This window comes from Centroberyx gerrardi, chromosome 9 (assembly GCF_048128805.1).
Source record: "Centroberyx gerrardi isolate f3 chromosome 9, fCenGer3.hap1.cur.20231027, whole genome shotgun sequence".
NCBI lineage: Eukaryota > Metazoa > Chordata > Actinopteri > Beryciformes > Berycidae > Centroberyx > Centroberyx gerrardi.
In genome coordinates, this window is record NC_136005.1 from 21970760 (window position 1) to 21989403 (window position 18644).

The 18644-nt window shown below is 43.5% G+C and overlaps 1 protein-coding gene across 1 annotated transcript in view; it reads right to left on the reverse strand.

The window, feature by feature from the left end:
* Positions 1 to 14792, reverse strand: part of pde4dip (phosphodiesterase 4D interacting protein) — a 72303-nt gene extending 57511 nt beyond the window's left edge. Inside the window, exons 1-3 of the mRNA XM_078285503.1 lie at positions 14469 to 14792; positions 12404 to 12456; positions 10687 to 10754 (exon numbers count right to left, since the gene is read on the reverse strand). Coding sequence (XP_078141629.1) covers positions 10687 to 10754; positions 12404 to 12456; positions 14469 to 14494 — 147 coding nt within the window. The 5' untranslated portion in view covers positions 14495 to 14792. The remainder of the gene's footprint in view (positions 1 to 10686; positions 10755 to 12403; positions 12457 to 14468) is intronic.
* Between the last annotated feature and the right edge of the window lie 3852 nt (positions 14793 to 18644).

Genomic DNA, 18644 nt, shown 5'->3' on the forward strand with positions numbered 1-18644 from the left:
TCCAACAGAAGCTCTATGCACACTGCTTTGTGCAGAACAAGATGTTTTTAAAAGGAATGTCAGTGTGCTTGTACAGTATGACCAATGAATGTCCAGATGGCTGAGCATCTACAGATGTGTGTATGGATGACTGGATGCATACATGGATGGACACATGGACTGTACAAACTATGTGTATGTATATGTGTGTGTGTGTGTGTGTGTCTGTGTGTATACACTGGAGCCGTGCCCTCCTTTGTTGTCTATGGATGGAAATCAAAGGGACAGGGAGTGGAGCCTGAGGGCCTCACTGCACTGAACCATCAGTTGGCAGGATGAGAAGCGACTGTATAATGAGACCTATAGGGGTGGCGGGGTGGGGGGGCGAAGGGTGTAAGGAGGGATGGATGACGTGATGGAGGGTGGGGGGAAGGAGAGAGGGAAGGGACGAAAAGAGAGAGGGAGGCATGAATGGGGGAGGGAAGGGTCAAGGGAAGAATGGGAGAGAGAGAGAGAGAGAGAGAGAGAGAGATGGGTGGGGGGAGGAAAGGAGGGAGGGAGAGAGATGGGGGGGATAACTACTCTCTGCGCCAACACACACACCACACACACACCACACACACACACACACACACACACACACACAGAGTATGCTGTCAGGACACGGCAGATCGAAGGCCTCTGATTCTGTCTGCAGTTGGTCTCGCTGAATAACAATGTCACAACATAGAGAATAAAGCATTAAGCAGAATTAAGCATTTCACAAGCAGACAGAATGCGAGCCACTTGAAGACAGAACAACTGAACCACAGAAAACAAATGAATTTCTCACCAACTGAATAATAAACTCATCTTCAACACAGGCTTTGTGTACTAGTGTCACTGCCTTTCTCTCCCGTTACATAACCAGCTACAGCTGAATGGGATTGAGTGTATCTGTAAGAGTGTGTATGTGTGAATGCGTGTGTGTGTGTGTGTGTGTCTGCGTGTGCACGTGAGCCACAATCACAATGTGTGTTTGCATAAGCCCTTATCAACCACTGCCAAAGCATCAGTTAGAGTGTAGCAGGCTAACATGTAATTAGGTTGAGGATAGAGGGGACTTCAGGACATCAGCTCAACACTTGGTGGCTTTGTATCGTGTGAAGACTGAATGGTTCAGATTTCAGGGTTTTGAAACTATTTGGACAGAATGCTCCATTTGCATCAAGGGACACCACCTACTGCTGCAACGCCCCTCCAAGGTTTTTTTTTTATTTGGATCGAAGCCTACAAGTTTAAATACTCTGTATCGATTGGCTTTCTCTGCAAAGAAAATTGAGCTTTTCTTCCGTTGGCTTACAAACTACCTTTTTGTGTAAAATGTAGTAATTAAGTGAGTATAAAACCACAAACATGGCAAAACATAGTGGCACTGCCAGGTGAATTATGCATTCACCCGGTGCCTGGCTCGAAGCGGCGGCTGTACTTCATTAGCTATCTCCACTTTACCTTTCTCTGACAAATTCAATAAATGTTCATCTGGTTCCAATTAGGCCCTCGTTAGCAATAATTGGCCTGGTATTTACTAACAGCATTACTCAACACTGGCTGGCGCAGGCCAGCCCAGTCTGATCTGAGCCAGGCTATAGTCAAGGCTCTGGGTTTGTTAGTTACCTGCCAATCCTCACTGTCCTGCAGAAACCTGGCATCTCCGAAAAGTCAACTTTTCAGCACTTGAGAACCACTGGTTGATTGTTCTCTGATTTTCCTCACTGTCGTCCATGCATTTTTTTTAACATATTGCAGTGACTCTTCAATAGTTTGGCTTAGTCCCAGGACTTTGAAACATTTTACACACATGCGGGACAAAGGCAATTATTGGAGATACAAGGTTTTCGTAGGAAAACTAAAGCAACGCCCCCCAATCCGGCCCTGCTCAGCCTCCCCCAGCGGGGGCGACAGCAGCAGGCCTTTAACACCGAGTTTGATGGTTCAATTCTAATATTTCACTGGCAGTGAAAATATTTTCACAGGGGTGGAGAGGGTACTCGGGCCGGAGCTGTTAAAAAGAAAGAGAACAACTCTCGATATGTTTTAAAACGGGGGGGATTACTGCCATTTCCCAGACTCACAGGAGATTTCACTTACAGGATACACTGGAGAAAAAACATGATCTCATGCCGCTTAAGCCTCCCCAGCAGGGGCGATGCACCCTGAGAGTCTGATCAGTTATTATCTATCATGACCTCAGACAGTTAAGCGAGATGGGCATGAGTCAAAATGGATGGAAACAGACAATTGAGACATACAATCGGTTTCTTCAAAATCTAATGACTTTTGTTAGTGGGGAATGGATGGGTATGTGTTCTTCAGGGCATGAAAATATGTCGAGGGGCCTAATAAATGAGCAAATAAGAGAAGAAATGGCAAAATACTAGAGTTGAAATGATAATGAAATGAATGATATGATATGAGAAAATGTCAGCGATGAAAATGAGGGAACAAGTGAGATAGAGTTCAAGAGAAAGAGAGAGTGATTAAGCCGCATAGACAGGAATAAGAGACTGATAAAGACAAGAAGGAAGATCTCAGATAGAAAAGACAGAGGAGAAGAGTGAGAGAGCGGGTTGATGAAAATCAGGAGTTTTCTCTCGGTGCTCCCGGTCTTCCTTTTTTCCCCCTCTGCTTGCAATTATTCCATTTAAAGGCTCCCTCAATCACAGATAAGTCATACAGGCTTACCAAAAAGCACCTGTCCCCAAAGCACCACAGCAAAACTCTCGATTTCAACACCCCATTCTAATGCGCTGCTTCCAGGAACCTCGCATTGGAAATAAATGATGACACATGGGCGCGTATATACCAGTTCCAAGTTAGGATTTTTTCTAACTTATTCATTTTTTTCCCCCCTTTCTCTCCTGTTTCTCTGGCAAGTGGGCGAGTTTTCTCTGGTATGCGAGGAGGGGAGGGAGGGAGTCTGCCTGTTCTGAGGCCTGCGCTGCACATGTCGCTCTTTCACAACCCTTTATAACGTATCGCAGCGGAAAGAGAGAGAGAGAGAGGGTGAGACAGAGAGAAAGACAGAGGAAGGGAGAGAGAGAAAGCGAGGATCTGTGGGTGTGAGTGAGAGAGAGAGAGAGAAAGAGAGAGAGAGATAAAGAGAGAGATGGCTTTGATTACACACAGATCTGGCCATTACCAGCCCATAGAGAGAGACTATAAAACAATAACAAATGGAGACCATCAGTCAACCCATCAGTAATAGGTTACAACAACCAGCGGGCTGATGGGAAACACACCTACTGACGGTTGGAGGAGCAAGACGAAAAAGATACAAAAGGAACCTTGTAAAAATCTATATTCAATTTCCTTTCCTAATGAATAGGTGTTTTTGATAGAAGAACGCTACGCTGCCAGCTCTTCGGCATCTGGGCAGATGACGATCCAGAGCTTCCCGAAAAGCTGTCCAACTAATAGGCTTTCCCTGGATCTGTGGCAGAAGTAGTAGATCACATTTGATTTTTATATTCTTTGTGTATTTTGGCCTTTGCGACTTTTTGTGCCGTGCGCTCATCCAAAGCTGTCTGAACCGTGCCCAATCAAACGCATGCCCTGATTTGTGTAACAAGCAGGCTTACATATTTGATTTCGATTAGATGGTGATCCATACTAAAGCTTTCTCAGGGTTTGTGTCTGTCCAGAGGGGAAAAAGAACAAGAACAGGACATTTTTTTCACAGCCAAAACTGTGGCTGTACTACATTTTTCAGTGATCCTGTCAGTCATTTTGATTTTATATGGGTGACACACAGATTGTTCTCACAGTTCTGGACTCCGCTCCTCCTTATTTTCCTTATGGATGTCTGTCAGGCAACAAGCAAGGGCCGATTTGAAGGGAGGTAAATAGGGGTGGAATCCCCATTATTAGCACAAATTAGCCACATTCTTTACCTTGTTAAACTTTAAGTAAAGCATGGGAGGACACAAGGATTTGCCAGACCACTACCCCCATGTTGAATTTAACCAATCACCCACTGGCTAAGTCACTAGCTCAGCTGACTCTATTGGCCTTCTAGTCCTAAGCTACATTTATGACAAGGCCTGAGGTATTATAGTTGACCAGTCACAGCAACAGGACACATTTAATCATTTACATTTTGATCTAATATTCTCAAACAGTTGACATTTTTTTTTACTTTTTCTTGTCAAACTGCCATCGATTGAGGCGTCAGTCAGGCCAACCGGTCAGTCAATAGTTCAAGTGTTGTCAAGTTAACAAATCTGACTGTAATGTTCACTCTCTCCTATTCTGTCCATTTTCCTGCAAAGCCTGGGAAGGTGATTGGTCAGATTGACGGAGTGTACAGGCTGCGGTTTTTCTGCCTCTCTGACCCAAGCAAAGAAGGCAAGCTTTATTGTTGGGGTAATTGCAGGATCCAGCCTGCCACTAAGTACAAGACCGATTCATAAAAATACATTTTTTTTTCTTCTTCTGCCTCTTTTTGTTTGTAACTGTTTCCATATGATCTGTGGGCTCAGGAGGGGAGATGTTGAAATACAATACATAAATATCTTCTGAATAGGAAAAAAACACACAATAGGGCATTGGAACATACAATAAACACACGCATAAATGCACACACACACGCACACACACACATGCATGCACACACACACACACACACACACACACACACAGAAGTCAGCATGCACCCATACACACAAATTTACAGACAAATACACACACAATTTCTCAGTGATACTAAATTATAAGGTAGTAGTACTAAAGATGATTTCATGCTGCCATGTCAAGACTTTGACACACACACACACACACACACACACACACACACACACTAGCATGGCTATTGAAGAACAAAATAAAAAAACAAGCTTGTCAGAAATAAAGCACAACGATATGTCATGCTATTTCCAGCCAGAGCCATTTTTCAGTGGACGTAATAGCTATAATGGCTGCATTACCATTGGGAGTGTGGTGGGAGCAGATTACTGTACACATTAACTGAACAATTATCATCCATGACCGACGCCATGATCAAGTCAATATGTCTTCTCTGACCCGCTGGAGAGGAGCACAAATTTATTGCTCATGCCTGGGATCAATTAACAAAGTCTAGCTAGGACTACTATGTACCTCTCACTTCTCATTCTCTCTCTCTCTCTCTCTCTCTCTCTCTCTCTCTCTCTCTCTCTCTCTCTCTCTCCAGATGGTGGCGCTAATGCAGTTTGTGAACCCCTCTCTGGACTCTCTGCCAGACTCACCCCCTAAACAACTCCTCTGAGGGTAGACAGACACAACAAGATGTTGATAGGATTTATATTCTATTTGGCTTTTGTGTACAAATATATAAATGATGGTGGTGAAAATCCAACAATCATACTTTTTTCACATATAGTTCCTCTGTGCATCCTGGGTTTGAACAATAAGATGGTACAAAAACTTTGGTGGTTCTTAGTTTGAGTGATCTTGTGGCTTTAGTCCACGGTCATATTGCAATGAAACCAGAGAACGTCTGCACATTATTGTTGGTTGCACTTTTTGAATAATTGACAAAAACAGAAAGAGAAACCCGTCATGTGATATAGGACAAAAGGGCACCTTGAGTGTGTGTGTGTGTGTGTGTGTGTGTGTGTGTGTGTGTGTGTGTGTGTGTGTGTGTGTATGTCTGTGTCTGTGTCTGCGCTCATGCACATACCGCAGATTTTAGTGGAAATGTGATAGAAAACAACCATTTGCATTCTCTACCACCTCCTTGTTAAAATAGAACAACAGGGCCATTGTGAATATTTGTGTGTGTGTGTGTGTGTGTGTGTGTGTGTGTGTGTGTGTAAATGCGAATGCGCATCAGTCTAGGACAGCTAATTCCTGCTCCAGCAGATATGGCAGTGGAGGAGCTGAAAGGTGAGCTGCTGCGTATCGATCTGCAGTCTGTCTGAGTGCTGCTCAGTGGAACCTGACACCTCCGCTGTCAGCACATCTATTAGGGCTCATCAGCTCGTCTCAATGAAGCTCCGTTCAGCACTGCAAAAAATATACACCTTAACAAGTCATTATTTAGTCATGTACTGAGTCTTAAAATCTGATTTTTCTTAAGACAAGTCAAAAATATCTACCAGTGACGTGAGATAATTTCACTTGTTTCCAATGCAAAACATTTTTTCCAAGGACTTTCTTGAATCAAGTTATATTAATACTATGAGTATTATTTCAAGCTATATGGTTTCAAGATTTCAAGTTCATTTCTTTTGAGAAAATTCCTGAAACAGGTGAAACTGCATTGGAAACAAATGAAATTATCTCTTTCTATCGGCAGATTATTTTTTCACTTGTTCTAAGCAAAACAAGACTCGCTCAAAACAAGACGCAACTCAATGGCAAGTTAAGATGGACATTTTTTGCAGTGTGTAGGTCAATAAGGGCACAGACAGAGAGCTTGGCATCAATATCTATTCCTAGCGGGTGATTTGAGAAAACCTGAGAGGCGGAAATGGTGGAGGAGTGGTTATGTATGAGGCTTTTTCCAGAATGGAGGGACACAGTATCTTAATCTTTTGTGCTAACAAAGCTGGCTGCCCTCTAATCCCCCCATAAATCACACATTATGCTTCCTTAAAATGCTATAATTTTATCCCAACCAGAATTTGTTTTATTATCTGGTGTACCATAAGAAATACAGTAAATGTAACCAGTCAATTTGAGGGAAACGTCGATTCTATGCGCCTGCCTTGCTAACTGCATTTTAATATGAGGGAATACAAGTTTTTACACCTCTGTCATCCCCCGTTGCTAAATTTGGACAAATCACCAACTGATTATGACATTTAAAAATTGTGTTGGACGCAAGAGGATTATTGTACTTCATATTATCTGTCATCTGGTAGCTGGATGGACAGCGAATGCAGTCATTTATTTGTTCTTTTCCCTCCTTACTCAACATCGCCCTTGCTGTGTTTAAAGCGTTACCATGCAGAGTTGGAGATACCAGCTCCATAAAGCAATGAATCAGAGCCAACAGCTTGAGGGTTGAACAGCGCACGAGAGACCCACACCCACACACACCCACATACACACACACAGAGAGTTCTGACCTATTTTCAAATGCCGTAACAGAAACTAGGAGAGAGCAAGAGCAAGAAGGAGATAAAAGACTCTAGAGATAGGGAACAAAACAAAAACGGTGCCATTTCGATCGCATGCTCACTTCAACATTATTATAGCAGTAGGATTGGGTGTTCCTCCTGTGTTTTGGTGTTTGTACAATATGGAGTACGGTCCATTACTGCCACTCTGGCAGTGGTAATCCAACTCTTGACAGACCTTTCATAGTGTATGTGGCTTTTTAGATGTGAACATTGAGACCGAGGGCAAAATAACAGATTAACAACCCTAATTTGTCCTGAGGTTTTAATGGCCAAAATTATATGCAATCCTCCCCCTTCTTCTATCAATCTAAGTGTCTCTGTGGTCGGTTTGAATTCACATTTATAGGCAGCCATGTGCTTTCAATTTCTCCAATGGACTAATAAAGGCTATTTGAGAAAGGGGTATTTTGATTTGGTGATATTTTTTTTTTTTTTGTAGAAAACCTCAGGACTGCAGAGTGGGGATGTTTGACAGCTACAAACGCTGCTCTGGCAGGTTCATGTTTCTTCCAGCGAGCCGGAGAGAAGATTGATTCTTTAAACTGACACAAATGTGGAGAGAGGACAAACTGTACATACACACACACACACACACACACACACACACAAACACACACAAAGATTCACACAGACATGAAAAGACCAGACACACACACACACTCACACTCTCAGACTTGAACACATGCATGCAAGCACACACACACACACACTTCGAAACCGTAACCTGGATTCAATAATCCAGACTGCTCTATTAAGATGAGAGGGCCAGTCTGAAAACACCATGCACTACCACTGTCAGAAAAACTTAATGTAAAACTACAGTGGCAAAGAAAGGTCAACAAACTTTAATCTGCTCCGTCAGAATGGGGAAATTTTTCAGACAAGAGGCTGGCTGTTATGTCTCTGGTAGATTTTGAAAATCAGTTGTTTCCGTTTGCTATAGTTTCGGAGTATGTAAATATTGCAGTCTGGCACTTTTGAGTAAATGCAATGGAAATCTGATACTCGCATTCTCAAACCTCTCCTCAAAAGTCTCACAGTGTAAACCTACATTTTATTTGTGGTCAATTTTCTCGGTTTCTGCATTTCTGCATTGGAGATAAAAGTGTTGTTAAAGGATTTCTGCAGGTTTATGAGTCACCTACTGTAATGCCAACACACAACACTGGCCTCCTCAGCATTTTCTTCCTCATCCCTCCATACAGTCTGGTCTTTAGGTTGCCTCCCAGTCTGAGTGGGTGTCTGTATATCTGCATATAGCATGACTCATCCCTTCATCCCCCAGTGGGCTAGTCACAGGCAGACTTCAAAGGAGAGCTGCCGGCTCACTATAATGTAGCCTCCAAGCAAGCCGAGGGTCCGGCCTATCGCCTCTGGTCATATGAGAAGAAATAAGTCTTCACTCTGAAAGTATTTCAGTTCCTCCATCGCTTTCAATCTCTCCTTCATAGCCCAATGTCTTTTTTTTATTCTCAAATGTGTTTCAAAAAGCAGATGAAATTCTCCAGGGTGGTAATTCAGCACATTTGTCTCTCTCCTCTCTCTCTCTCTCTCTCTCTCTCTCTCTCTCTCTCTCTCTCTTCCTATCTTTCTTACTTTGAGCATGCACATGTTAACACACTCGCATACACACACCCTCCCACTCACCACTGCATTTTCCTTTCCCCTATGACTTCATATTATCTATCAGGGCTATTTTAATTTATTTCTATTTCCCTTGACGTTTTATGCATCTTGTTGCTGTTCTGTTTTCCATCATTAATGTGCTTTGTTGTCATTTAGCTCTTTGCTTTTCATCTTGATTTTTGTTTTTTTTGTTTGTATTGTATTTTTGGTTTGTTTTGTGAGATATTTTTTATAAGCCACCAAATGTATTTTCATCTAACAAATTGTCCATTTTGTTCTTGTCTCTTATTTTTTTTAAATCATTTTTCTTATCATTATTTTTCATTGTTTCTATCATTTCATTCTGTTTTATCACTGTGCAATTAAAATAAACTAAAAATAAACTGAACTAAGGTACTGCACATCATAAACTTATTGGATTCCTTCTGTGTTCTGTGGTTCGGAGTGGTTATTCATTATTAAATATTTCTATATTGACTGTTTACATTTTCACATACCTGAGAGCAAAGCTAATGTGACCGTTTAAGTTGCATTTTTTATCAGCTTAAATAAACATTTTGAATGTCTATCATCAGGAACACGTAATGACTTACTGGTAATAGAGCTGCCTTATGTACCAGACTTATTTTTGACCAACATGCCAGATGGAACCGTATAACTCCAAGGTCATGCCATATGTGGCATATGGCAAGTCAAGGCCACGTCTGCCATGGTAACCTCCTGTGAGAAACCTAGGGGGGTGACATGCTCTGCACCTAATGCATCTATAACCAATGCCATTGTATACTAAAGAAAAAAGTTAAGAGACATAGAGAGGCATAGAGAGACATAGAGATATGAAATATTTTCTTTTACTGTACAGTTTTACTACCTGTTCCAAGAGTCAAAATGGCGGAATATAGGTGAAAAAACACTGTGAGCTTTTATTATGTGTCTCTCAGGTTCACCATCACTGAGATAGCGTGGGCTATGGGAAACATGTATTCAGCCCGTCTCATTGCATTTTCCACTTCTCATGCTTCTCCCATTTGATATACTGAATTGTGTTCCATTTGACCTGAGTTGTTCATGCCACCTTTTCCTCCAGTGAACCCCGAACTCTCAACATTTAGGCAACATTATTTCACCCAGCTCCCCCTTTCTCCCCTCACATTGAACAACAGAGCCAGCTCCCTCTTCTCTAGCCCTGTCCTTCAGTAAGGGGGCAGAGTAATTGCAGCAAGCACCTCTAGAGTTATATCAGACCCATAATGCACCTGGCAGAGCTCCCAGAATCCATTACTCTGGCACAGAACCAGAGGGGGGGGGGGGGGACTAAGCCTGTATCTAAACTGATACCAGACACACAGTGTATACAGCTGCGTAGCTTTTCATACAAAATGTTTGATTTCAATTTGATTTCAAGTTTGTGTATGTGTGTGTCGTGAATTTGTTCTCTACATCTTTCAGATTTCTCTCTCTTTCTCTCCATATGTGTGATCTTCAGTCTTTGTGTGAGGGATTTACAGCCGGGGATATTGGTGAGAGAAGCAGTGCGATGTATGGGAGTGAAATGATGAAACGACTGGGAAGAATCAGCAGGAGATGGGGAACGTCTTTGACTCAGATAGTTAAGAGTTTCTGTTGCCACATCATCCTCCCAAACACACCTACATAGTCATTACCAGAGTGCAGAGGCAAGCCTGGACAGCTCTTTTCCACTGACACAGTGTGCTAAGCTAACATTACTGGAGCCTCATTTCTGCTGGGCTTTTCATCCACAGTTCAGATCGATTTGAATTGCCAACATAGTTACCCAACTCTTTCCAACACAACTGCAGCATCAAACTTTTAGATGTAACATCATTATATGAACCCTGTGAACCTAACAACAGCAGAGCGTCATGGTGGAAACATAACATCGTACCAGAGCGTGAGAGAGAAGACAAGCTCTTACCTGTTCAAACTCTCTGAGGCTGTGCATCTGTACAGGTGGGCCTTTGTCCGTCTCATCACACATGAAATCTGGGCAAACGGAAAATGAAAGAGGTGAATAAATACAGCATTATTTTAAAAGAAAATGGACAGTCCACCTGGGGCAGCAAGGTGACTTAGGGGCTAGTGAGACTGTTCTTCAACTGGAAGACCTGGGTTAAAGCCCCACATCGACAAGCATCCGCCCTGCTGAAGTGTCCTTGAGCAAGACACTGAGTCCCTACCAGCTGCAGGGTAGCTGAGTCTGACCAAATTTCCCCATAGGGATCAATAAAGTATCACTGTCCTTAGTATTTCTTTTCTGAATTGAAACAGTAGGATGAAACTTCAAAAATCCAGTATTCAGTTTCTAAACAAAAATAGCGAATGACATAATGCAGAAACACACAATAACATATTCTGTTGACTGTGTGCAATTATTTGAGCTTCCTTCCTTAATACCAACATGGTACGCCCCGGTCCAGGTGAAACCATCCAGAGGTCTTAAGACGTTTCAAAGCCAAACTCGCTAAAAGACCGGGAGCATTCCCAGAAAAGTACACACAGGAGGGATTTGTGGAGGGAACTGTGCTAAACGCAATTAAATGCATTTCATCTGTACACCAGACTATACAGTGCCATTTAAAATGCATAGCGGTCGAAAATTCTCACAAATCCATACTACCCCCATTAGTAATGTTCCACCGTACGCTGAGAATCGTCAGGCTAACCTTACCGGGCTGAAATCTAAACACCTTGGGGCTCGGGGAGTCTCTCTGCGCAGCGTCTCCCAGACCTCATAACAGGGCTGTTCTGATCAAACGTACCCTCATTATAACCCTATTAAACCTGGATATATGGGCTGTGTCCCCCCGCGGAACCGACATGGCATATTCCGGTCCAGCTGAAACGGTTCCAGAGGTCTTAAGACGTTTCAAAGCCAAACTTATCCTCGCTAAAAGGCCAGGAGCGTTCCCAGAAAAAATTCCACACAGGAGGGATTTGTACAATAGTGTGTGTTTTATTCCTTTAAAAGCGGGGCCAATTGGTTCGTGGCAGGGAGGGCGCAGGTGGGGTGGAGGCGGCGGAGGGGGTTTGCAGGGGCAGATCCCGAGGGGCATAATCAAGGAACCATTGGCAGAGCACAAATTTATGACAGTTCTTTAAAATTGCAGCGCAAGGTCATTAAAGATTATTAAAAAGCCGCTTTGTAACGTACAGGTAAGAGATATTCGGGATTGCGGCCTGGGATTTTAACTGCTGTAGCGTGGTACAGGCCAGGGTGCAAAAAACGTACTGATATGCATGACGCATTGGCAGAACCAAGCAAACACACACACACACACACAAACATCAAGAGGAGGAGGGGTGGAGGCCATTACCAACACTTTCTTTCACACAGAGATGCAATAAATGGTAGTTTCTGTGAATAGCTAATTAGTCAACAAGTGACCTTGCATTAGGCTGAGGGTAATAAATGTGTAGTGAGATGTTTATTTAACTTAAGGGACACAGAAAAACACATTTGAAACGTCCAATTATTGGGACAACTATGACAAACAAGCAGGGCGAAATACCTCGATTTCATAGAAATAGAATCAGAGAATCAGAGAAAGGAGCAGTGAAGCATCTAAACAGAATATTACACAAATTTACACTTTATGTTACATGTATATATATATATTTGAAGGCCCACTTACCCGTCATAGGTCCAATACTCCTAGGCCTGGCCCGTTTTTCTCCACCACAGTGCCTGAAACAAGAGGCAGCTATTAGCCAAAGTCATTCACACCAACACTGACTCAACATTCCCACACAGATCTACACATTGGTCCTTATTCCTGAATAGTCACACATTTAAACCTGTTTCTCACATAAGGATTAAGGCAAATATTTCCCCACTCTACCTGCTTCTGGGCTCCTACTTCACGTGTCTCTGAATATCACAATGAGGTAATTCTCAAGCACGGTCAAAAATAGTCCACAAATGAGCCGAGCCGGGGAGAGCTTCCCACTGACATGTCAGAGACACCAGCCACACTCACACACTGGTGGTGGAAACTGAGTCAGCGCATGCTTAAGTCACACAGCCATCACTCACCATGCAAGAAACAGTAAACAATGATGGATAAAGGAACAGTCCAGAATGTCCCTCAAACAACTGTTCCAAGATTTCCTTTACAAACAAAAAGCAAAGAGGCCTTCTTGGAGTATTTATCTCATTACTTATAAATCACTTTTGCCATTTTCCTAGATTACATAATAGAGGCACTTCATTGATTGATTCATTGATTAATTCATCTGTAAAGTCAAGGTGGCGAGTGAGGAAAGAACATTGTATCTTAATGTAACGTAATCTCACCTCAAAGTGGAAAAAAAACTGTTTGGCTCTGAGTTTCAGATTCACTGTAGCGCTACATGATTTAAAGTTGGTCAATGGGGACGATGAGACCAAAGGATTTAAGACTTAAAAAAGATTAGAGGTGTGTGTGTGCTGGATTTCCTCCCCATTAGCACTTCCTCCGAGCCTTTCATGAATAATCAATGAGAGAGATTAAGTCAAAGCTGATCACACTGGGATGTAAAGGCCTCGTTTGACTAAGTGAAGATCAGGCAGACGCACGGGGCTCGTATCAGTGGCAGAATATAATGAGCCCTCTTCATTCCCTTTGAACAACACAGGAATCAAAGGCTTTCCGTGCGATGAGTGTATTGATTTGTTGTATCGCACCCCACAGTCTAGGTGTGTGTGTGTGTGTGTGTGTGTCCCAGTCAGTGTTAAGAGTGACCACCATAGTGACCAGTCATTTGAAACTGGCCAAATGAGACATAATGTTGACACAGTATAAAAGACAGCTGAGGGGGGTAGAGTGATGTGATGAGACCATTTAAAGGTGTCTGTGTCTGTGTGTGTGTGTGTGTTTGTGTGGGTGCTCTGAGACAATAGAAGCTGACTAGACAACACTACTTAACAGCCTTTAGCAGCTGTGTGTGTAGCGGACCACCAGAGGACTGATCAACAAGCTTGACGATTGCATGAGAACACCACTTGTGGTCTCATTTGCCGGTACTCGTCATCAGACCTCTCCCTGCCTGCATGCAGACAACTCCCTAGTAACTAATGTTGCATTGCACTGATGCAACTAATGTGTAAAACAAACTCATAACCCAGGCCTCCAACAGCATACTTAGCATGACAGAGTTCAAAAAGTTCAGTCAAACTCAGTCCCCTAGTTAGAAGTAGAGTAAAAATACAGTATTCTCCCACAGCTAAGTCAGGAGTGTGCTTTGAATGTATTAAAATTAGCTCAGCTAATAGCATGGCTGCCTATCCTGCAGGAACAGGAGCTGTTGAGACTAGCTGCTCAACCTCATGGGCATTTATGTAACCTTGGCACAAGGATCTTCTTTTTCATTGCAAGATAATGGACAGAGATGGCAACTGGACCCTCTTTTTCTCAAATACTGTAGGCTAGTAGACACAAGAAAGATAATATGAGCACAAGATAAAGTTTTCATATAGACCAAAAAGTATTTAGTTTTTCTGCAGTTGCGGCAGGAGACAGACTTGCAAAAAGTTATTTCATTTTACATTCCACACAGTAGCACACACACACACACACACACTCCCACACATACACACACAAACAGGCACACACCTGAAATAGCGCCAACCACAATACACAAACCAGAAAACCAATCTCCGTTACTCATCATGAATTCCAATATTCCCTCACAAGACCAGTTTCGTGCAAAACACCTTACCTTCCTCTATAGAGAAATCCACTCATCTTTTAGCCGCATGAATAAACCTTTCTGGCAGGCACTTATGGAAAAAAACACACGCACACTTGAGATTCCAGTTGCTCGCTCTTCCACCAATATCTCCTCAATCGTCAGGTGAGCAGGAGTCGAGCCTTCGGTCCAACTAGTTCCACAGACCTGAACACATCCGTTTAAACACCGTACCAGCACAAACACGGCACTATCTCCTCAGCTGCCAGTTGAGCTGCAGGCTTCTCTCCAGTAACCAGTCGGACCTGGCCAAAATACCAGTCAAAAAGCCAATTGTGCAGTTGCTGCTAGCGGTAGGTAGCGTTCCTCCAGAGCGAGCCAGTCCTCTCCGGCTCCTCAGACCCAGACTGGAGTGACCACAGTCAGGCAGTTTGGCCGCGAGGCTCCCGGAGGACTGAGCCAAGCACCCAGGCAGTCATTTGACGTGGCAAGGCCAGGGAGAGACACAGAGAGCAGCACACTGAGTAGGAGGTAAACACCACTGGAGAGCAAAGGTACATACAGAAAGTGTGTGTGTGTGTGTCTAACTGTCTGGTACAGCATGAAAGAGTGATCTGTTCCAGCATGCTCCAAAACAGACGCTTCAGTAGGTATGTGTGTGTGTTAAATGTACGTGCATGCGTGCGTGTGTGTGTGTGTGCGTGCATGTGTGTGTGCATGTGTGTGTGGTTCAGCATGTGTACAAACCACCCAAACATCTTCCTGCCATTGCTTGTTGTGAAACAGTCATTCAACTGTCAATTGACTATTTGCCTCTGGCATTTTTTAAGAGCAGGGTGGAGCAGAGGGAGGGCACCTGGGTGTGTGTGTGTGTGTGTGTGTGTGTGTGTGTGTGTGTGTGCGTGTGTGTGTGTGTGTGTGTGTGTGCGTGTGTGAGCCTGCATGTCTTTGTGAGAGTGTTGTGCGAGAGTGCCTATCTGCTTGTATCTATTGTATATCCTCCATTTCTCTGTTTAGTATGTGTGCATCTTTGTGTGTGTATGTGTGTGTGTGCATGTGTGCATGTGTGGGTGTGTCTGTGCACCCCCCTGGAGGTGTGTGTTGCATGCTGACATGTTGAAACAGGCTTACAGCAGGTAAAACTGGGTATCAAGCCAGAGGCTAATCTCCAATACAGAAACACAGTGCTTTACATTTCTCTCTCTCATGCACATGCACACACACACACACACACACACACAAGTGACAGATCTGAGGATCTTTCTTATAAAACCACATGAACTAAGCCTATTACAAATGTCTTTTGAACAGGCACATAGACCTGCTTTATTGACTAGATCAGTACAGACAAGCAGCGCATTCAGTCGAGTTAAACAAGCCGGTGGAAGGAACTCAGGATCAAAGAGTCAGACAGACAGCGCCGGGCCCAGAGTCAGCAGTGGAGCTCTGGATACCAGTCCATGGAAATTCCTCCTCAGTGCTTCTCAAAACATGAGGGTGTGGTCTAGCAAAGTGTGTGTGTGCATGAGTGTGTGTGTGTGTGTGTGTGTGTGTGTGTGTGTGTGTGCATGTTCTAAAATAATCTTTAAAGAGTTTCAGTTTTCATTTTGAACTTAAATGATGAGAAGTGGCTGTGTTTCTGAAAACATGAAGGTGTGGTGTGTGAGGGAGCGTACGAGGCAGGATTGAAAACACTGATAAAAGTTGCAGAAAGTTTCCATAACCAACACCGTCTGTATGCTGGAGTCTGCACAAATATAAGTGCTGGTATCTTATCTTCAAATGAGATCGCTATGGGTGAAAACGAATGGAATCTCTCTCTCTCTCTCCTCTTCCTCTCTCTCGATCTCTCTCGGCCAGTGTGGAGGCATCCTCGGTGGCCAGCTCACATACCTGCCTAACATTCCGCACATCCAGCCAGTTTACTTAACAGTGGTGAGGGGAGCTGGGCCTGCCTCCGCTGCCCCGCAGCTCTACAGGTCTGAACAGGGGAGGAGGAGGAACATTAGCGGTTTTACTGCGAGGCTGCTCTCTGCGCTGAGCCAAGCACGTTATGCAATCGTCAAAAACAGCAACCCTTCACTCTGTGTGATTTACAGCTCAGTTGATTTGGGGTCAGTTGCTGGATGTTTATCATTATGCTTTCTTTCTGTATGCTGGGTTATTATAGCCTAAAAGTTGCTACACATAAGGGTAATTTGAGGCAGTGGAGATTGTATTGGGTAATCTTGTCCTAAAGAAGTACAACTTTTCACAATCAGAGGAAAAAGATTCCCTATATTGCCACTTCAGTTTGCCACTTTTTACTGCTCGTTAGCTTTTGTTATTTAAACCGATGTGTCTGCCAACCTTCAGCTAATAAGATGGTTTGCAGCAGCTGGCTGAATCTACCGGTTTTCGATGAGGAATGCTAATAAGCCATTTTAATGGTTGCTGGAGGGCAAAATTAAAATATGTTCCACATAATCTTACGGGTGCCTGGCAAAGAAAAGTAATGGAGTACAACTCAAAATGTCAGAGTATATCTTTAAACAAGGATGGTTAAACCTAAGAAAACCAATGTGATTCAGTAAGCGCTTGTGTGTCAAACCCTAGAGGATTCACCTTGAAGTATTTAGATAGACAGTGTGATCCTGAGAGATGAGCATTGCAAACCAGGTCAGGGTTTGTCCAGGCTGAGAGTCAAGTCAGGTGTGACAACAACTCGAGACGTCGGGTCGATTTTCAGACACATCGAGTGTTCATCACTAAGTTAAATAAGGTGAGTGATGTCGGAAAACTCAGGAAAGACATTGTTATTTCAGTGAGAGGTGGTGACAAGCATTCCTATCAACTCCTTGTGTGTGTGTGAGTGAGTGAGGGAGTGAGGGAGTTACAGTAAGAGTTACAGTAAGTAAGAGAGAAAAGAGAGAAGAAAACATAAAGGAGGCACAGACATGTAAGGAGGGGGAAGGGGGAGGTGAGGTGTCTGCTGACAGTACACGACACCCTCTAATTACCTTCCACTTTGCTCGCACCGTTCCCCCACCCATCCCTCCTCTTTCCTTCCCTCTCTCCATCTCACCTTCCATCCCTCCCTCCTTCGCTCACTCCCTACTTCCTTCTCCTCCTGTGTTTATGCAGCTGTCCCGGGACCAGCTGCTGCGACAGCGGAGTGACGGACGTGAACCTAAACCTGGATTTAGAAATACGAAATACTTGCTTTAAAGCTACACTAGGTAATTTTGCACGTTGGAGTCCCCAAATGGCAGCGAGAGGTGAATTTTGTGGACCCAGAAATCATGAAACGTGACGTCAGTGAACTACACACAGCACGCTTATGTTTACCAACCCGGCCGGTGTGTGATGCTTTATACCAAAGGAAACCAAAGGGACGAGAGAATAAAAAGATCTAATGTTGGTGAGTCCAGCTTTCTCTGGACAGAGAGCTCCCTCGCTGCTGTTTTGTATATCGAATTGCCACTTCCTGAGCATGGAGATGGAGATTTCCCGACAGTGAACATACCCGACACCAGAATTTCATCTGGGCAATCTACAGCATCTGAAATAGGGGCGATGGGAAGCGCTTGTCTGTTGCAGCCCCACTTTGTGATTTAGGCCGATAAGACGGGCATATTTTTGCATAACAATCTTGCCTAGAGCAGCTTTACATTCTTCAACTTCAGCATCCAACACATGAGATTTAGTGGTAATTTCTCAGTCTTTCTCAACCGAGCAGTGTGGCCATCTGTGAGTGAATGAGGCACAGGCCTTCTCTCTCTGTCTTCATCTCTGTCTGTCTCTCTCTCTCTCTCTTCTCCTTCTCTCTCTATCTCTCTCACTCCCTTCCTCTGATTAGAACCAGGGCTTGTATACCTTCCCTCTGCTGGGAGAGATGCAACTCTCTAATGAACTCTGTCATGTCTGTACAAGCTGTTGATGAGTGTCTCTCAACACATACAATGTGTTTACAGGGCCATGAGCCTGTCAGAGACAGTTGCAATGACAATGGTGTTTCTACAACGGAAGAAAAAAATACAGTCAAAAACATGTGTATTGCTGCTAGTCTAACTGAAATATATCACTGTGGAAATGTATGTAGAATCTAAACCGAAATACAAATAAATCCACATAATGTGATTACAGTCAGTGCTTTGCTTGGATCATTGTGTTCCATTGCTATTTTCATCCTTTCCACCAATCAGTGGGGAATTTGTTCGGTTTTAA